Source organism: Schistocerca nitens, chromosome 6, assembly GCF_023898315.1.
Source record: "Schistocerca nitens isolate TAMUIC-IGC-003100 chromosome 6, iqSchNite1.1, whole genome shotgun sequence".
Classification (NCBI taxonomy): domain Eukaryota; kingdom Metazoa; phylum Arthropoda; class Insecta; order Orthoptera; family Acrididae; genus Schistocerca; species Schistocerca nitens.
The window spans coordinates 199214917-199236800 of NC_064619.1; the positions used below are offsets into that span (position 1 = coordinate 199214917).

General features: G+C 42.1%; 1 protein-coding gene across 1 annotated transcript in view; it reads right to left on the minus strand.

Annotated features, from left to right (window-relative positions):
• LOC126262233 (multiple epidermal growth factor-like domains protein 8) overlaps nt 1-21884 on the minus strand; it is a 338254-nt gene that overhangs the window by 55084 nt on the left and 261286 nt on the right. The window contains exons 28-33 of the mRNA XM_049958701.1: nt 8860-9130; nt 8599-8740; nt 8313-8502; nt 7998-8215; nt 7707-7849; nt 7480-7613 (exon numbers count right to left, since the gene is read on the minus strand). Of these exons, the coding sequence (XP_049814658.1) occupies nt 7480-7613; nt 7707-7849; nt 7998-8215; nt 8313-8502; nt 8599-8740; nt 8860-9130 (1098 nt within the window). The remainder of the gene's footprint in view (nt 1-7479; nt 7614-7706; nt 7850-7997; nt 8216-8312; nt 8503-8598; nt 8741-8859; nt 9131-21884) is intronic.

Below are 21884 nucleotides of genomic sequence, written 5' to 3' on the forward strand. Positions count from 1 at the left end.
TCACGCTTGATCAAGGTCTGCGTCACTTTCCATTTTTAACCAGACATAACTGAGAAAGGAAAGAAACAATAATAATAATGCTCTATGATAAACAGTAAAGATTTTGATCTGGCACACACTGTAAGTACACTGTTTGGTAAAGATAAATAGCATATGGAAAATATATAATTTTTGCTAAAAGTGTGAACAACAGATGGGTTTCTGGTAAAACTGATACTCTCAGTTAAAACAACTGATGAGACAACAGATAAATGTAATCTTGGCAGTTAACTAAGGTTGGATATTTGTTCAGAGTTTGAAACACAATAAAGACCCTTGCTTTGTCAAATCAAAGAAAGCGAAAACCATACAAAGTGGATTCAAATGGTCTGTAAGTTTAGTGTTATTTGTTTTCATGAATCTTGATTTGTGAAAAACTAGAGAGAAACTTGTACAAAATTTTGATATGCACATGGACAATCTGATTTTAAACTGTATTTTTATGATATTGACAATGCTATTCCTAGCATGAAGAGCATGAACAAGATACATACTTGCAAATAATACAATGACAATTTCATTTGGTGTTCCCATGCATGTAAGTAAGTAAGGCTTAAACAAGTCTTTCACAAAAATGTTTGTGGAGAAGCTGGCAGTGGCAACTGCTTGAAAGGTAATTAGGAGGAGAATCCAATACATTTTTTTTTTAATATTAACAACAAGCTGTCAGTGATCAGTGCAAAATAGCCTCCAGCAGTTGTACTGAGCAAGTCTGAGCAGTGATAGAACACTAGACTAACATTTTGGGAAGACCGTGGTTCAAAGTGCATTCTGGCCATACAGATTTACATTTTTCATGGTTTCCCTAATCAAGTTATCTGAACACTAACAGAACATTTAAACCTTAATCTTCATTTCTTCCAGTAGTTGCAGAAGTAAGAACAATGTAGTACACTTCTGGTGATCTTCAAAAGCATATGTTAAATAAATGACGATTCTTCTGCTAGTCAGCAGTCATGGATGACATGTACATCCAGAGTCACAGCAGACATTTAGTAGAGAGATCTACATCACCAGGATTTTAAAACCAAGTCCAGGTTCAGTAAGATGACAAAATACATGGGGACCAGCCCACAATATACGCAATGGCTTGGATAGGACTGCTGGTCAGATTTGCAATGTGATGTTCACTTTGTACCATTGTTCCAGACTGGGCAGGGCTAGTCAGTTGAGCTAATAAGTAACAGTATGGTAGGTGGATCTGGGCTCATTTAAGGCTTGAGTCATACAGTAACTCGTATAAGAGCAAGACCTTTCATGATGAAATCAGTTAACAGAGGTTTCCTTAATGGTAGAAATTCGTTCAGTGAAAAATATTGACATATCAAAATTTTTGTGCAAATTTGCAGGTATGTTTAAATTCTAAAGCTGCATTTTTTGAATCTTCTACAGAGAACTAAAGTACTCTACTCTCCAGAATTGGTAAGGTGCTAAGTGAGGAAAAATATCAAGTTAATTTTGTACACACATTTTGATATCAAGTTTGTTACTATTTCTTCAGGTAAAACAGTGTGTTAGTGGGTCAACTCAAGTTCTATAACATGATACAGACTGTTTACTTTCCAGCTCAAAGGCAAACAACAGCACATCCATAATCAGTATCTCGATGAACTGTTTCCTAGTTGAGGGAAACACTGAGAAAAACTGGTAATGCCTGTCAGATCACGATGCACAAATGTAAACACTGAAATGAATTAATGAAGAAATGAGTCCACCTGCAATGCAAGCATTTAAAGCTATTCTCAAAGAGTACACTCGGCAGGTGTTTACACCAAAGGCAACCCAAATAACAAGAAATACACATTTTTACAAACCTTCATCACTGTCTTTGATATCTCTTTTCCAGTCAAAAATTGTAAGCAGCAAAACAGTACTAATAAGCAACCACTTTGGATAACAAATAGCATCACAATATCATGTATGAGGTAATGGGAACTTCGTCACAATAATAAGAACAGGTAATGGACTTACTCTTGTACTTCAACTAAACAAATGGTGGTTCAATAAACTGTAATGTTTGTTGATGATGAAAGTGTAATCAAAGAGTCCAAACATAGCCTTTGCAGACATATCTGAGATGACAACTGAACAAACCTACAGCAGCAGATATAGTTATTAATGGTAATACACTAAATAAAACACACTATAACATTCCTTTGGGTCCGGATGGATAACCTGCTAAAATTAATTCAAAACACAAACTAAACACATAGATCAGTTCAGTGCTTCATACCTTCAGAAGCATCTCTCACTTAAAGGCAAAAGTGTTGGCTTATTTTGTATATTTTCACTCCCTGTTGTTCATGAGATTATCTTCTTTGTTAGTGCACCAAAATAAATGAAGTGTTAACTCAGTAGAAGCAAGCAGTGAGAATACTGTAAAAAGTACAGAATCACTCAGAAGTATTTTTAGTTGACTTAGTAGGTTGGTAGGCATGTTTACTGACACACGGAATTTAAAAAACAAAAAAGGGTTGATCATACAGAAAACTGCTTGACTTCACCACGGTTACACATATTAATTGTTGAGTGTGAAGCTGAGCATGGATTTTAGCTACAAACAGAGTTTTCAAGAGGTTCATAAGTCTTTTGTAGAATGGGAACACTGCTGCACACCTAACTACATAAAGCAAATCTAATTGTAATATATGCATTTATTTATAGCAATACCTAAAAGTAAAGAATATTCAGTAGATCTGAGACAAGCTGCCTTAAGAGTACTGAGTCACAGGCAAACTCAATCTTCATTGTAAAGGTGTTTCAGCATCTTATAACAGCTAGTGAGTGTCTGGGCAAGGCTTCAGAAAAAAAATGCAGGAAGAGGTCCGCCTTGAAGAACTACCCTATAAAAGGATAGGATCAACTGGAGGCAATCAAAGGCTGATCCCAAAAAACCAGCCCAGGCAATACATCATGATCTACAGGTGAAGTTCCAAGTTCTAAGAGTTAAACATCACTAAGCAGTTATAGATCTGAATGCCAGCTGACCTTCTCAATAACTGTGAAAACTAGGGAGGCCAGACTACTGTCTACTTGCAAGTATGCACCATGGACCACCGAACACTGATCAAAAATGTTGTGGAGTAATGAAAGCAAGTTTAATCTATTTTCCTCAGATGGGGTACAGGACGTTCAACAGCTGTAAAACATATGAAATGACAGAAATTTCACTACCACAAAGAAAGGAGGACGAAGTAATGTGGTGTGGGGCTGTTTCTTACAAAGTGGTAGAGGTCCTCTCTATGAAATTTATGCGGTAATGGATAGTCTGAAGTATGGTGAAATATTAAGAGATCATATTATACTTCACGGAACATGAAATATGCCTTGTAATTGGCAATTCTGGCATGGCAATGATTCAAAGCACACTTCTGACGACATTAAGACGGTTATGAGGCACTGCACAGTAAAGATATTCGAATGGAAAAGCCAAAGTCCACAGACTTAGGTCCCATAGGACACCTTTGGCATGAGCTGGATTGAAAAACTGCCCCAACAAGGAGGCTTTCTACAAATAATTGTGTAAGCAATGTAAGAACATTCCTCAGACATCATTGGCCAAACTCGGGGATTCTATATCATCCAGGCCTGCTGCAGCAGTACACACGAAGGGCTATGCATTAAATTATTAAGCCAAGAAAATCATGTGTTAAGACTTCACTATTGTTTTCCTTCTGTTTAGTTTTAACAACATACTTCTGAGCCTTTGTAATCTGTTCATTTGTATTTTATTATTGATGCAAAGATTATAATCTATAATATGTGTAAGGAAATAAATTACATATTATAAAGATTTGGTAACTAAGTTCTTTCATTTAAATTTTCTCCTAAAGAGTTTGTTTTCTGAAGTTATTGTCTCTACAAAATACTTTTGAGCGATACTGTAGATGACTTTACATCTTCCAGAAACCTTTTTAAGGATCTTGGAATTCTTACACTCACTTTCCAATACAATTAATTCTCATCATTTTTTGTTGCTGATAATAAAAAATCAGTTTCAACTTGATGCGATTTACACATTCACATCAGACACAAAAATAATTTTCATGTAAACTTGGCCACCTTGTCTACGGTTCAGAACAAAGTCATGTACTCCAGTGGGAAGACAGTCAACAAACTCTCATCCAGTATAAAACAAGGGACTTTAAAATACAGTTTAAAACATACCTCATTCGTCACTCTATCCACAAATTATCTGAATATTTCAATTCATGGGTTGAAATGTTCTGTTAGTTACATGGCAAGTAGCGGTTTGTTGTAAAGTTGCATGCAGGCTGTTATGCACTGTAAATAGGACTCATTATTTATAGATGCAGATAAATACTTTCTTTGAAAAAGTCACTGGAATTAAATAAAAATTAAACTAACAATGGCAGATTAACAGAAGTCACTTAGTATAACTGAGGAGACAGTAGTTTTATTTCAAAGCAGAAGCTTTCTGTCTAATTTCATCAATTAAATTTAGCTGACATAATCATGAATAGCTTTAAGCAGTACAGTGATAGTTCACTGTTGATACAACTATATAGATTAAGTTTCTGATTTCACTGTCTTTTGTAAATATATACATTGACTCATACCATATCCTGAAAGTTTTGATTTTACTGAAGATGATGCAGACAAGTGCTGAAGAATTTCATCACACAAGCTAAAACAATGCATTCCACAACAATAACAGATAGCTCTCACAGTAACATTAGAAGTATAAGGTCTGGTAAGAAAGAAGTATCAAGGCAGAAGTGTGTGAACAATATCTCTCCTGTGTGAGAATGAAACGGTTGGCAATCTACCAAAGTTTTGAGAAATATTTAATAACCATTTTCCATCGATAGCTGACAAATTCATTAAATAGAAATTCATTAGGTGTACATTATAGAAGCCTATATTCATGGAAAATTATGTGACATACAGCACTAGGAAATAAGCAAGGATGAAACTGAATTGATTACATAATCACTGAAAGGTGGAGATTCACATAAAAAAAAAAAAAAAAAAAAAAAATATCGAGCATGTTGTGAAAGCGACTAGACCATACATACATGGCCATTTTACTTTACTTTTACGCCCCGTCATCCATTCATATCTTATCGCTGACTGTTGCAGGCCTCCATGGAGGTCATTCCTCCATCTCTCTCCTTGGTCTTTCCAGGAGTTTCCTACCTGTGGGGATGAAATTCAGGAGCTTTTGTGGCCATCTCTAGCCTTCCATATAAGAGCATGTCCAGCCCACTGCAGTTGCTTGCATCTTACAATTCCCATTAGTCCATTTAGCTCATGGTTGTGTCTGATCCTCCATTCACCAGTGTTTGCATCCAACATTAGACCGAACATCTTCTGCAGCACTTTTCTTTCAAATATCAGGTGTCTCATGAAAGATACTCAGGAGGGGTTGGTGGACTGTGTGGCCACCACCACATCTGCCCATCGCCATCGCCACACCTGACTCTCGGACACCAATTTGCCGATAGTCAGCTGTGCGTGCGATTCCCCTGAGTTGCCATCTGATTAACTTAAGCCTACCTTTATTTCAAGTAATTGCTCAAAATTATGTTCCTCCGTGGTAAGAGCAGCATGACATCTCCTGAACACATTAACAAACACTCAAGAAATTTTGACTGCCGAAATCTGGGAAATGACTAGCAAAACCCCATCTTCCAACTCTTCAAGCGAGTGGGGACTGGTTGCATAAACTTTGTTTTTTTATATTCCCCAAAGATAAAAATCATGCGGATTTAGATCTGGAGAACAAGAGGGCCAGTTAACTATCCTATCCTGTTGCTGTCATATAAACATTTGCAATGTGCGGTCTTGCATTGTCCTGCATGAAATAACCACACATCATTAGGTCCTAATTCTCGGAAAAAAGGATGCGGCATATTGTTCACAGACCTCAGAACGTATTGTATTGTGAAAAAAGATCGGTCCAGTAATTCATCTTGCACCAATTCCACACCACATTCCCGTTTTCACATCATGTAGAGGTTGTTGATGTAATTCATGAGGATTTTTGGAGCTCTGACATTGATTATTCTGAGAATTTACGTACCCTGACAAATGCAGCCATGCTTCATCAGAAAAAAAAAGCATCTCAGGATCAACTTCCCCATAGTGCACAGACTTTCACAGCCAGTTGCAATAACGGTGTCGAGCAACACTATCTGAGTTCCTCAGTTGATGCACTACCGTTATTTTTTATGGTTTCAATTTCAGTTTGTGCACAGGTCTGTGAGCAATGCTCTTGACACACCAGTCTGAAGTACCAAACGGCACAGAGGTTTTCTCGGACTTCTTTCCAAGGCCTCCCATATCTTGCTAATTTATTTCTGGTTAAAATACTTGGGTTCTCTAGGTCTTCATTTGTGTAACACAGATCCAGTTTCTTGAAATTTCTTCACTAATCTGCGTATTGTCGAATCATTGGGAACAAGCACACGGGGAAATTTTCATATGAATTCAAGCCAACATTCCACATAACAATTCAAGAAAGTCCCGGATTCAGTGTAGTTGCAATAATTACGTCCAGCGACAATATCTGAAGTGATTAAATTCAGAAGAAAACACCAGTATACTCAGTTGCAGTGAAGGGGGAATGTGCGAAGTACTGATGTCTGAGAACTAAGCATAGCGACAACCGGCAGACACAGTGACAACAGCCGACAAATGTGCCGCACGACCTGCAGACCTCTCCCAGGTGTCTTTTGCAAGACACCCTGTACAAGAGCTTTATGAAAGTTCTGCATTCACAAACTGCACTTCTCACAGCCATATAGTGCAAAAGTTGGATCAGGGTTTTATATAGCTGAATCTTAAACTGTCTCAAGAGAGACCTGCAATGAAGCAATTGTGTTAGGCCATAGAAGAATCAGTTTCCCGCCTGTATCCCAGTGTCAATCTCTACTTCGAATGACAAGTTCTCCATAAAAAGGATTCTGAGGTATTTAAATCCACAAACTCTCTTGCAGGACCAGTCTCTCATCTACAGTATTAAGTATCCTGAGCTTGCCGATGAGTCATAATGGGATAATCTGTCTTGGCTTTGTTTATGCGTAGGCCAAATTTTCTGACAGTCAAGTGGTCATTTTACAGATACATTAAAATATTTGTTAGTACAACCATTTCCTAAAGGGGGGGGGGGGAGAATATAATTACAGGACAGTTTCCTTACTGATACCTTCTGAAAATTTTTGAGAAGGCTGTTCATAACAGTTGGAACATATACAAGTACATATAATTTGTTGCAAGAATCGCAATTGGGATTCAGGAATAAAAAATGCAATTTATTTCTTGGTTTGTAACACAATGATAAGCTGAGGCTGGAGGCATAATCTTTGATCTAACGAAAGTATATGATTTTTTTGTAGCGTGCTATTTTTTTGGTTAAGTTGAAGAAACATCTAACTACAGAAAATTCTCGCAAATGGTTCATTTGATAATACAAACCTGACATTTCAGCTTGCTGCTTATAGTAGAGTGCACGGCATGTTTCCTGGGAAGGTCTATCTGAAGGACTGTCGAGGGATCCTTCAGTGCACACTCCAAGCCCTGTGACATTACTCATTGAAAGAGCACACCACCTGTGGTTTTGAAGAGAACATTATAACAAATTCTGGTAATGAATTTGTTTCTTTCTCCCTTATCTGTACCATTATTATATGCAAATCACTCACCCACAATGTGCATGCTTCAGACAAGTTGAGCACTGTGTGAATGAAGAACACTGTTCTGGACATTGCTCAATGTCATCACCTCTTAATACCAGACCACATACACCACCAGCACAGTACAGAGGTTGGTAACTAGGGGAAATACACTTAAAAAGAAAGTAAGAAGTTAGTTTTTGCCAGTACACATAATTAAGACAGAAGACCATAAAGAATGGCCTTAGATAATAAAATTCATGTATGTGACTACCTAAATTTCAAAGGTTAAGTATATCAAAGATAGATGAAACAATATACCTCATTAAGTTGCACTGACCAACGACATTCGTGCCATCCACCTTCTGATCCCGTAGTGTTCAAGCAACTCTGACAATCCTTGTACTCACTGCAGCGATTCGGACACGAAGCTGGTGGAGCTGAGTGAATTTTTATGGACGACCTTTTGGGAATACTATCAGGCACACAACTCCAGTTAAAAATAGGTTCCTGAGTCACTAACGCTCTGAAATCATCAGCTTGTAAAAAAAAAAAGTAAGTTGCAGAAATTAATGCAAAATTAAAAAGTATGTGTATTAAAGAAACTAAACATCTAGAAACATTGTTCAGACTCACAATGTTGCTGCACCTGTCTAGTCCAGATACATGAACCTGTATCTAGGCACTTTTCACAGTCAGATGCTGGACACATTTTCTCTGGACACTGTTCAACATCAGTAATTCTTTCTTTGCTGTCTTTTTTGTCCTCTAAGTCCTCCACTGCTCCACATTTTGGAGAATTACAATTTGCACACCAACCACATACCTGATCATGAAAACAATAATAATCTTTCCTGAATGACAAAAATAAAAATTGTTTCCTCAATGTTATAATATAATATTCTACTGTCAGAATCAGTACCTTCATTTCTGTGGAGTAGCTAGGCCACTTTGCAAGACAGTCGGTGCAGCTTTCATACTGCTCACATGTTCTTCCTGCAAACCACTCTGCATTACACACAACACCATTGTTGGTTTTAATGGTGCCATTGGAGCTCTCGCAACTAAATGAGAACATTGCAGGAAAATAGGACAACTTTAGCACACAAAGAAACCTGACATTACTAGCTACCTGAGCAGATATTTGACAACTGATAAGCTAAAACGAGACACAGACACTGACCTGTCAGCAAGTGGCTGGCTGTTTGAATAACACACTGAAGTAGTTTCTCCGTACTTGTGTGCCACTTCACAGTATGAACAACCCACAGATGTAATACATCTGTCCTTACTTGTCCATAAGTTACAGAGATCTCTGGGAAACACAATTTTTATTACGAGACTTTGCACTCCTCCGTCAAAACCACCAATTACATATGCTGCGCCATTTTCAGGGTCATATGTCATACCGTGAGCATATGTGGCTGGTGGAGGGGAACCGACTACATGAACATCTGAAACAGAAGTATTTATCATTTCATTTGTGTATAAAGAAAGACTATGAAACGATTACCACACTACTTTTCAGAATCAGACGCTTTCCATCAAACGAAAATAATGAAAGGGTTGGAGAAAACTGTATGATGCAAATAGTTATGTCAGCCAGAATCATATGTCATACTAAACTGTATGATTTCATTGTTGTTGATTTTGCTCTCATCTTGTCTTGTTGTCTTCCTTGATCAAGACAGTAGATAACAGTCTCATTTAATCGATGAATAGTGGCTTTATCTTAGAACTTCTCTGTGGATTCAGCACTTCCTTCATTCTCATTATCTCCCCATAATACTGCCTTTCCTTGTAGTTTCATTTTGTTTAACCTCCAAGAAAATGCTTTAGGTTGCTTCAATTCTCATACAAATACAGTTTCAATTTTTTGTACCATATTATAAAGGCTGATGTAAACTGTAAACTTATTTTACAACTTCATATTTTGAATCCTTACTTATAACTTTAATAATTTCAATTATTTATTTTATTTATTTATCTGGTCCATCAAATCCCACATGTATAAAATATGTGAGGATATTGGACAAACTTAAATTTGTAGAACTAAGTTCAGTTTACAATATGAAACACAATTTACCCAGCACTGCTAAACAGATTGGCTTATGTTGATAGACTCTAATAACGGGGCACAGCATAGTTCATCACACAAGATTTGCAGGTAAAAAATTAATTAACTGAAAGTTAGCAGCACTAAAAATTAAAACTAAAGCACAAAATCAAAATAGCACAATTCGGACCAATTATACAATATTCCATTAAGCTTTAGACACATTAATGTACAGTTGCACTGTAGACTGAAAGTATGAGAACTGTTACAAAAAATTGGAATTTTGGTAGTCATCAACAGAATAAAAATAGTATATAAATAAGATACTTTTTTATGTTATTCCTAGATGCATTTCTATTTTCCCTACATTGAAGAGGGGAAATTATTGTAAGCACACCGCTTATATGACTTACACCATGTAAAATGTTAGTCAGTGTTTGACTTTTAAGGTGAATGTCTGCACTAGAAAGAGTATTACAATTGTGAATAGACTTTAGGTCTCAAAAAACGCAAATTATTGTTAGCAGAAGTCACAGTTTCTAAGCTATAACTGCCTAGAACGGGCAGTATTTTCAGTTCCCTGAAAAGGTCTAACTAAGAATCTGAAAAATATAGCAGAGACTGCTCAATTTCTTTAGCTGTTTCTCTCTGTGACTATTTCATTCTAAGTTATTGTCAATCCACGACCCAAGAAATCTAATCTCATTGACTTGCTCTATCATTTCATGATCAATCAGCAAGGGCTCCATGTAGGTACTGTGATTTTTGGAAGCACTGAAAAGCACATGGGCAGTTTTACTTTTATTTAATAATAGTTTATGTTGTGTATCCTTAAAACTAGCCTGTTGATAGACTCTGTTATTACGTCCTTTACAACTTGAAAAGATGGAATCTGTGTCGTCTGCAAACAATACATGTAAGGCGTTAAACAGATTCAGAGGCAGGTCTTTCACAAATAAGAGGAAAAGTAAGGGTCCACTAACTGAAACTTGAGGGACACCATAACTGATCATAGTATCACTGGCTAGAATTAAAACTCCTGCATCCTGTTTTTGAGGTATTTGATCGAAACTATATACTGCAAGTGCCTTCAATATCAAGTAACTATAGTTTTTCAAGCAGCAGAACCTGTGTTTGACCAAGTCAAAGGCTTTAGTCAGTTCTATAAAAAGAACAGAGATAAAACATTTATCATTAAAAGCACTCAAAACTTGACCAGTAAAAGAAAATTGTTGTTGTCATCTTTAGTCCAGAGACTGGTTTGATGAAGCTCTCACATCATCATTTAACTATACATTAAAGCTGCATGCCCTTAGAAAAAAATTACAGCTGTAGTTTCGTTGGTTGGTTTATGAGGGTTGAAGGGACCAGACTACACAGGCCATCGGTCCCTTTTTCCACAATCATGAAATACCCACAAGGAACAAAAACAAGCAATGGAGATGACAAGGGACGACACAGAGCAAGAAAGACACAGACAAAGACCAGAAAACAAGGAATTAAAAGCACATAGAGTGTTACAGTGGTTGGCGGACCATGGAAACGAAAAAAGGAAAAGCCAACCACCAAGAGAGACACTAAAAACCCCAATCTAAAACCATAGGCCAAAGGCCAGACTCAACAAAAAGAGAGAGATAAATGCCCCCAGCTTGAATAAAACTCAAAACTAAGCCTGCCATTGCAGCGTCATCTGATAAAAGGGCAGGGAATGTATCAGGAAGCGTAAATGTGTGCCTGAGCGCAGTTAAAAGCGGACAGCCCAACAAAATGTGGACCACCATCAACACTGAACCACAGCGACAGAGAAGTGGGTCCTCGCGGCGCAAAAATTGACCGTGTGTCAGCCAGGTGTGGCCAAAGCCTAGCCAGCAGAGGATAACAGAGTCCTTGCGAGAGGCCTGCAAGGAGGAGCGCCACACACCAGTAGTATCCTTGACGACCTGGAGTTTGATGGGTGAAGGCAGGGTACGTCATCCATCACTCCAGGTACCAAGGACCTTCTGCCACAGAACTGACTGGAGATCGCACCCCAAAAACGCCAATCACCAGGGCCGGTGCACAAAAAGCCTGTTTGGCCCGCATGTCACCGTGTCAACGGAGCAACTGCAACGAGCAAGATTATGGATGGACTCCTGGATAGCCATCACCAGACGAGAGCAAGGAAAACACTGGTCAATAGCTTGTAAACTGCTCAGGGAGTCACTACAGATGACAAACGACTCACCTGAGCAGGAGCGGATATACTCTATGGCACGAGAGATGGCTACCAACTCTGTAAGTGTCATCATAGCTGCCGTCTGCTTCACGTCTGCTGTGCAGCGAGCTACGTTAATTTAAGTATTAACTGTATTTTTCTTACTTGTCACTTCTTCTTCCGTGTGTTTTTGCTTTTAGGAAGCTTTAATTGTCAAGTGTTAGTAATAGTGTTCCATAGATTTCGTGTTTGTTTTGAATACAGTCAGAGAGAGTCCCTTTAGTCAACCATAGTGGCAGTAGTGCTGAAAGGTCTCTGTTTGATTCCTTTCATGTTAATTTCTTAAAACTGTTGTCATTTACGGCATACATTCCATTTCTAAATTTACTGTGGTGTTTCTGACTACCTGGGAAGAGACTGAGCAGTGGAACGTGTTACTTTTACACATAATCAAGAACGATCTGTCACACTACTACACTTTAAAACAAAGTTTATATGTAATTCATGTCACACAGTCTCATACGGAACCTACATCCGCTTTCTTTTATATACTGTATATGATAAGATACTGTCATCCCCCTTCCCTTCTGTGTGAGAGGATGAATGAGCAAATGTATTTCTAGTTGCACGCTTGATGGTAGCAGATAAGCCTGTCTGCTAGAGAACAGTAGGACCAACGTCGGAACAGGTAGCTACGCTTTCTAAAAGCAGAGAGGTTTCTATTCTTAGTATGGTCCTGTCCGTCCCTTGTCATGTTGGTATAGGAAGCTGCCTCTCTGGTCACTTCCGTTTGTATCTGTTAAGCACCCTCAGCAGGGGCCCAGGTCAGCCTGACCGCGGCGAGCACCTAAAGTGGTAAGATCTCCGGCTAAACGCATCTCTGCTAAGTCCGCAGGACAATGGATTTCTTAAATTCAGCCTAACTGAAAATTTAATCACCTTTATTTCAGGTTTAGAACTAAAATATCTTACGTTATCTTAAATTGCAACGCAGTGTAATTCAAGTGAGAAGTTCAGAATATCTTCCAGTAGTTGCTTATTCACTACTTTCTGAGTAAAGTGGAACCATGTTTTGATGATACATAACTCTAACTAAGATCATCAATCTTAAATGCGAATGTTCGTGAGATTATAACGTCTCGTCTTGACAATATTTTGCAATACAGCAACTTTTCTTTATGTTCAACCCACGTGGGGTGTACTTTGTGAGACCAGTTCCACGTGATTATACAATTGTTTGACCCATCAGGTTAATGGTAAGACAATAGTAACCAGTTAGAGGTTTTTCTTTTGTAAATTGCGTTTCGATGTAATTTATTTTAATTATCAAAATTATTGTGGAGCTACACTCTTTGCGTAAACCAAGTTGACCACGTGAAGCATGTGGTGTAAGCATCAAAGTAGCCCTCAGCTATTCTTTTCGGGAAGATTTCACAGAGTGTTAGTATGAATTTAGTATACCAGTGAGTGGTAATTTCATGATGGACAGGATTGCGCTACTTCTTTGGGTGAAAATTGAATCGGTTGGTTGTGGTTAATTTCCTCTTGCATATGTTTCAACGTACTTCGTGTGTTATTTTATGAATGCAGTGTTGTATGCAGTCACCCAATCTTGGCTCCATATTTGATGTGTTCCATAAGATTACAAACTCACATTAAACATACACATGAAATTCAAGCTTTCGCACAAACTGTTGCCTCATCAGGAAAGAGGGAAGGAGAGGGAAAGACGAAAGGATGTGGGTTTTAAGGGAGAGGGTAAGGAGTCATTCTAATCCCGGTAGCGGAAAGACTTACCTTAGGGGGAAAAAAGGGGTATACACTCGCACACACACACACACACACACACACACACACACACACACACACACACATATCCATCCGCACATACACAGACACAAGCAGATATTTGTAAAGGCAAAGAGTTTGGGCAGAGATGTCAGTTGAGGCAAAAGTACAGAGGCAAAGATGTTGTTGAAAGACAGGTGAGGTATGAGCAGCGGCAAATTGAAATTAGCGGAGATTGAGGCCTGGCGGGTAACGAGAAGAGAGGATATACTGAAGGGCAAGTTCCCGTCTCCGGAGTTCTGACAGGTTGGTGTTAGTGGCAAGTATCCAGATAACCCGGACGGTGTAACACTGTGCCAAGATGTGCTGGCCGTGCACCAAGGCATGTTCAGCCACAGGGTGATCCTCATTACCAACAAACACTGTCTGCCTGTGTCCATTCATGCGAATGGACAGTTTGTTGCTGGTCATTCCCACATAGAAAGCTTCACAGTGTAGGCAGGTCAGTTGGTAAATATCGTGGGTGCTTTCACACGTGGCTCTGCCTTTGATCGTGTACACCTTCCGGGTTACAGGACTGGAGTAGGTGGTGGTGGGAGGGTGCATGGGACAGGTTTTACACCGGGGGCGGTTACAAGGGTAGGAGCCAGAGGGTAGGGAAGGTGGTTTGGGGATTTCATACGGATGAACTAAGAGGTTACGAAGGTTAGGTGGACGGCGGAAAGACACTCTTGGTGGAGTGGGGAGTATTTCATGAAGGATGGATCTCATTTCAGGGCAGGATTTGAGGAAGTCGTATCCCTGCTGGAGAGCCACATTCAGAGTCTGATCCAGTCCCGGAAAGTATCCTGTCACAAGTGGGGCACTTTTAGGGTTCTTCTGTGGGAGGTTCTGGGTTTGAGGAGATGAGGAAATGGCTCTGGTTATTTGCTTCTGTACCAGGTCGGGAGGGTAGTTGCGGGATGCGAAAGCTGTTTTCAGGTTGTTGGTGTAATGGTTCAGGGATTCTGGACTGGAGCAGATTCGTTTTCCACGAAGACCTAGGCTGTAGGGAAGGGACCATTTGATGTGGAATGGGTGGCAGCTGTCATAATGGAGGTACTGTTGCTTGTTGGTGGGTTTGATGTGGACGGACGTGTGAAGCTGGCCATTGGACAGGTGGAGGTCAACGTCAAGGAAAGTGGCATGGGATTTGGAGTAGGACCAGGTGAATCTGATGGAACCAAAGGAGTTGAAGTTGGAGAGGAAATTCTGGAGTTCTTCTTCACTGTGAGTCCAGATCATGAAGATGTCATCAATAAATCTGTACCAAACTTTGGGTTGGCAGGCCTGGGTAACCAAGAAGGCTTCCTCTAAGCGACCCATGAATAGGTTGGCGTACGAGGGGGCCATCCTGGTGCCCATGGCTGTTCCCTTTAATTGTTGGTGTGTCTGGCCTTCAAAAGTGAAGAAGTTGTGGGTCAGGATGAAGCTGGCTAAGGTAATGAGGAAAGAGGTTTTTGGTAGGGTGGCAGGTGATCGGCGTGAAAGGAACTGCTCCATCACAGCGAGGCCCTGGACGTGCGAAATATTTGTGTATAAGGAAGTGGCATCAATGGCTACCAGGATGGTTTCCGGGGGTAACAGACTGGGTAGGGATTCCAGGTGTTCGAGAAAGTGGTTGGTGTCTTTGATGATGGATGGGAGACTGCATGTAATGGGTTGAAGGTGTTGATCTACTTAGGCAGAGATACGTTCTGTGGGGGCTTGGTAGCCAGCTACAATGGGACGGCCGGGATGTTGGGTTTGTGAATTTTAGGTAGAAGGTAGGGGTGCGGGGTGTTGGTGGGGTCAGCAGGTTGATGGAGTCAGGTGAAAAGTTTTGTAGGGGGCCTAAGGTTCTGAGGATTCCTTGAAGCTCCGCCTGGACATCAGGAATGGGATTACCTTGGCAAACTTTGTATGTAGTGTTGTCTGAAAGCTGACGCAGTCCCTCAGCCACATACTCCCGACGATCAAGTACCACGGTTGTGGAACCCTTGTCCGCCGGAAGAATGACGATGGATTGGTCAGCCTTCAGATCACGGATAGCCTGGGCTTCAGCAGTGGTGATATTGGGAGTAGGATTAAGGTTTTTTAAGAAGGATCGAGAGGCAAGGCTGGAAGTCAGAAATTCCTGGAAAGTTTGGAGAGGGTGATTTTGAGTAAGAGGAGGTGGGTCCCGCTGTGACGGAGGACGGAACTGTTCCAAGCAGGGTTCAATTTGGATTGTGTCTTGAGGAGTTGGACCATTAGGAGTAGGATTAGGATCATTTTTCTTCGTGGCAAAGTGATATTTCCAGCACAGAGTACGGGTGTAGGACAGTAAATCTTTGACAAGAGCTGTTTGGTTGAATCTGGGAGTGGGGCTGAAGGCGAGGCCTTTGGATAGGTCAGAGGTTTCGGATTGGGAGAGAGGTTTGGAGGAAAGGTTAACTACTGAAGTAGGGTGTTGTGGTTCCAGATTGTGTTGACTGGAATTTTGAGGTTTTGGGGGGAGTGGAGCTGGAAGTGGGAGATTGAGTAGATGGGAGAGACTGGGTCTGTGTGCAATGAGAGGAGGTTGAGGTTTGCTGGAAAGGTTGTGAAGGGTGAGTGAGTTGCCTTTCCAGAGGTGGGAAACCAGGAGATTGGATAGTTTTTTGAGGTGGAGGCTGGCATGCTGTTCTAATTTGCGATTGGCCTGTAGGAGGATGCTCTGAACTGCCGGTGTGGATGTGGGAGAGGAAAGATTCAGGACTTTTAATAAGGATAGGAGTAGACGGGTGTGTTCATTGGCTGAGTTGATGTGTAGGTGAAGGATTAGGTAGGTGAGGGCAATGGATTGTTCAGTTTGGAACTGGTATAGGGACTGATGGAAAGAAGGATTACAGCCAGAGATGGGAACTTTAAGTGTGAGTACTTTGTGGGTAATGCCAAATGTCACACAAGCCTGAGAAAATAAAATATGGGAGTGTAATCTGACTAGGGCGAAGGCATGTTTGCGGAGGGAATGTAAATAAAACTTAATGGGGTCGTTGTGGGGATGTTGTGAGGGTGACATGGTATTAGAAGGTGGAAAGTGTAACATGACGTTGACCTCCACCTGTCCAATGGCCAGCTTCACATCAAACCCACCAACAAGCAACAGTACCTCCATTATGACAGCTGCCACCCATTCCACATCAAACGGTCCCTTCCCTACAGCCTAGGTCTTCGTGGCAAATGAATCTGCTCCAGTTCGGAATCCCTGAAACATTACACCAACAACCTGAAAACAGCTTTCGCATCTCGCAACTACCCTCCCGACCTGGTACAGAAGCAAATAACCAGAGCCACTTCCTCATCTCCTCAAACCCAGAACCTCCCACAGAAGAACCCTAAAAGTGCCCCACTTGTGACAGGATACTTTCCGGGACTGGATCAGACTCTGAATGTGGCTCTCCAGCAGGGATTCGACTTCCTCAAATCCTGCCCTGAAATGAGATCCATCCTTCATGAAATACTCCCCACTCCACCAAGAGTGTCTTTCCACCGTCCACCTAACCTTCGTAACCTCTTAGTTCATCCGTATGAAATCCCCAAACCACCTCCCCTACCCTCTGGCTCCTACCCTTGTAACCGCCCCCGGTGTAAAACCTGTCCCATGCACCCTCCCACCACCACCTACTCCAGTCCTGTAACCCGGAAGGTGTACACGATCAAAGGCAGAGCCACGTGTGAAAGCACCCACGATATTTACCAACTGACCTGCCTACACTGTGAAGCTTTCTATGTGGGAATGACCAGCAACAAACTGTCCATTCGCATGAATGGACACAGGCAGACAGTGTTTGTTGGTAATGAGGATCACCCTGTGGCTAAACATGCCTTGGTGCACGGCCAGCACATCTTGGCACAGTGTTACCCCAGTCGGGTTATCTGGATACTTGCCACTAACACCAACCTGTCAGAACTCCGGAGATGGGAACTTGCCCTTCAGTATATCCTCTCTTCCCGTTACCCACCAGGCCTCAATCTCCGCTAATTTCAATTTGCCGCTGCTCATACCTCACCTGTCTTTCAACAACATCTTTGCCTCTGTACTTCCGCCTCGACTGTCATCTCTGCCCAAACTCTTTGCCTTTACAAATGTCTGCTTGTGTCTTGTATGTGCGGATGGATATGTGTGTGTGTGTGCGAGTGTATACCTGTCCTTTTTTCCCCCTAAGGTAAGTCTTTCCGCTCCCGGGATTGGATTGACTCCTTACCCTCTCCCTTAAAACCCACATTCTTTCGTCTAAAAACAAAGATGATGTGACTTACCAAACGAAAGCGCTGGCAGGTCGATAGACACACAAACAAACACAAACATACACACAAAATTCAAGCTTTCGCAACAAACTGTTGCCTCATCAGGAAAGAGGGAAGGAGAGGGAAAGACGAAAGGATGTGGGTTTTAAGGGAGAGGGTAAGGAGTCATTCCAATCCGGAAGCGGAAAGACTTACCTTAGGGGGAAAAAAGGATGGGTATACACTCGCACACACACACATATCCATCCACACATATACAGACACAAGCAGACATATTTAAAGACAAAGAGTTTGGGCAGAGATGTCAGTCGAGGCGGAAGTGCAGAGGCAAAGATGTTGTTGAATGACAGGTGAGGTATGAGTGGCGGCAACTTGAAATTAGCGGAGATTGAGGCCTGGTGGGTAACGGGAAGAGAGGATATATTGAAGAGCAAGTTCCCACCTCCGGAGTTCGGATAGGTTGGTGTTGGTGGGAAGTATAAAGATAACCCGGACGGTGTAACACTGTGCCAAGATGTGCTGGCCGTGCACCAAGGCATGTTTAGCCACAGGGTGATCCTCATTACCAACAAACACTGTCTGCCTGTGTCCATTCATGCGAATGGATAGTTTGTTGCTGGTCATTCCCACATAGAATGCATCACAGTGTAGGCAGGTCAGTTGGTAAATCACGTGGGTGCTTTCACACGTGGCTCTGCCTTTGATCGTGTACACCTTCCGGGTTACAGGACTGGAGTAGGTGGTGGTGGGAGGGTGCATGGGACAGGTTTTACACCGGGGGCGGTTACAAGGATAGGAGCCAGAGGGTAGGGAAGGTGGTTTGGGGATTTCATAGGGATGAACTAACAGGTTACGAAGGTTAGGTGTACGGCGGAAAGAAACTCTTGGTAGAGTGGGGAGTATTTCATGAAGGATGGATCTCATTTCAGGGCAGGATTTGAGGAAGTCGTATCCCTGCTGGAGAGCCGCATTCAGAGTCTGGTCCAGTCCCGGAAAGTATCCTGTCACAAGTGGGGCACTTTTGTGGTTCTTCTGTGGGAGGTTCTGGGTTTGAGGGGACGCGGAGGTGGCTCTGGTTGTTTGCTTCTGTACCAGGTCGGGAGAGTAGTTACGGGATGCGAAAGCTGTTGTCAGGTTGTTGGTGTAATGGTTCAGGGATTCCGGACTGGAGCAGATTCATTTGCCACGAAGACCTAGCCTGTAGGGAAGGCACCGTTTGATGTGGAATGGGTGGCAGCTGTCATAATGGAGGTACTGTTGCCTGTTGGTGGGTTTGATGTGGACGGACGTGTGAAGCTGGCCATTGGACAGATGGAGGTCAACGTCAAGGAAAGTGGCGTCAGATTTGGAGTAGGACCAGGTGAATCTGATGGAACCAAAGGAGTTGAGGTTGGAGAGGAAATTCTGGAGTTGTTCTTCACTGTGAGTCCAGATCATGAAGAGGTCATCAATAAATCTGTATCAAACTTTGGGTTGGCAGGCCTGGGTAATCAAGAAGGCTTCCTCTAGGCGACCCATGAATAGGTTGGCGTACGAGGGGGCCATCCTGGTACCCATTGCTGTTCCCTTTAATTGTTGGTATGTCTGGCCTTCAAAAGTGAAGAAGTTGTGAGTCAGGATGAAGCTGGTGCCTTGGTGCACGGCCAGCACATCTTGGCACAGTGTTACACCGTACGGGTTATCTGGATACTTCCCACCGACACCAACCTATCCGAACTCCGGAGATGGGAACTTGCTCTTCAATATATCCTCTCTTCCCGTTACCCACCAGGCCTCAATCTCCGCTAATTTCAAGTTGCCGCCACTCATACCTCACCTGTCATTCAACAACATCTTTGCCTCTGCACTTCCGCCTTGACTGACATCTCTGCCCAAACTCTTTGTCTTTAAATATGTCTGCTTGTGTCTGTATATGTGTGGATGGATATGTGTGTGTGTGCGCGAGTGTATACCCATCCTTTTTTCCCTCTAAGGTAAGTCTTTCCGCTCCCGGGATTGGAATGACTCCTTACCCTCGCCCTTAAAACACACATCATTTTGTCTTTCCCTCTCCTTCCCTCTTTCCTGATGAGGCAACAGTTTGTTGCGAAAGCTTGAATTTTGTGTGTATGTTTGTGTTTGTTTGTGTGTCTATCGACCTGCCAGCACTTTCGTTTGGTAAGTCTCATCATCTTTGTAACACAGATGATGTGACTTACCGAACGAAAGTGCTGGCAGGTTGATAGACACACAAACAAACACAAACATACACATGAAATTCAAGCTTTCGCAACAAACTGTTGCCTCATCAGGAAAGAGGGAAGGAGAGGGAAAGACGAAAGGATGTGGGTTTTAAGGGAGAGGGTAAGTAGTCATTCCAATCCCGGGAGCGGAAAGACTTACCTTAGGGGGAAAAAAGGACGGGTATACACTCGCACACACACACATATCCATCCACACATATACAGACACAACCAAATATGTCTGCTTGTGTCTCTATATGTGTGGATGGATATGTGTGTGTGTGCGAGTGTATACCCGTCCTTTTTTCCCCCTAAGGTAAGTCTTTCCGCTCCCGGGATTGGAATGACTCCTTACCCTCTCCCTTAAAACTCACATCCTTCCGTCTTTCCCTCTCCTTCCCTCTTTCCTGATGAGGCAACAGTTTGTTGCGAAAGCTTGAACTTTGTGTGTATGTTTGTGTGTCTATCGACCTGCCAGCGCTTTCGTTTGGTAAGTCAGTCTGGTTGGGAATTTGGTAAGCTCTAGACTGGATACCTGGTGAAACAGTTGCTCAATAATGCAAGGTTAACTTCCCCAGATAGATCACAGCTTTTAACCCGCTTTTATTGCCTTGAATATCAGCACCGCTTTCAGAACAAATTAATGCATCAACATTACAGTGCTAGTGTTTGTTTCCAATATAGTCCAGAGACAGGTAGTGATATTTTCATTTGTTTTGTACAAGAAGTGTCTAGTAACCACAGTTTAGTCAACTACCAGCCGCCTTTAGTGAATTAGCAGTCTAGTTAGAAGTTGATTAACTCTCTAAAGTGAATTGATTTCTTAGGATGCAGGAGGAGCTGGCCACTGTTCGCGAACAGCTGAACGTGTTGATGGCCGCGGTCAGCCGTCTTCAGGCTGCTGCCTCGGAGTGTAGCGGCAGTGGGGAGTCTGGTGCGTTGCATGGTACACCCCAGGTGTTACATGCTTCACCCACTGTCCCTGCTGTCGAGACACCTTCGTTGGTACCGGGCGCGGTTGGGCCACCCTCTCCCCAAGGGGAATGGCGGGTTCAGTGGCGTTCACGGTGCACGAGGCGGAGGTTCAATGTGGAAGCTGCCGTGTGGCATCGCCTGCTCTGCCTGTGAGTGGACTCAGTTCATACAGGAGGTTGGCGGAATTGGTGAAGGCGGAAAGCCTCGCTTGCAGGGTGGAATCTGAGCTAACTATTTGTAGTATCGTTCCCAGAACCGATCGCGGTCCTCTGGTTTGGAGCCGAGTAGAAGGCTTAAACCAGAAGCTCAGACGATTCTGCGGAGATCTGGGTTGCAAATTTCTCGACCTCCGCTATCGGGTGGAGAAATGTAGGGTCCTCCTGAATAGGTCAGGTGTGCACTACACGCAGGAAGCGGCTACAAGGGTAGCGCAGTACGTGTGGAGTGCACATGTGGGCTTTTTAGGTTAGAGAATTCCCTCCCTAGGCCAGACAAGACACCTCCTGAAACGCAGCAAGTTAGGAGTAGACAAAATGCAACAGGGAATAACAATATTAATGCACTAATAGTAAACTGCAGGAGCATCTATAGAAAGGTCCCAGAACTGCTCTCATTAATAAACGGTCACAATGCCCATATAGTACTATGGACAGAAAGTTGGCTGAAACCAGACGTAAACAGTA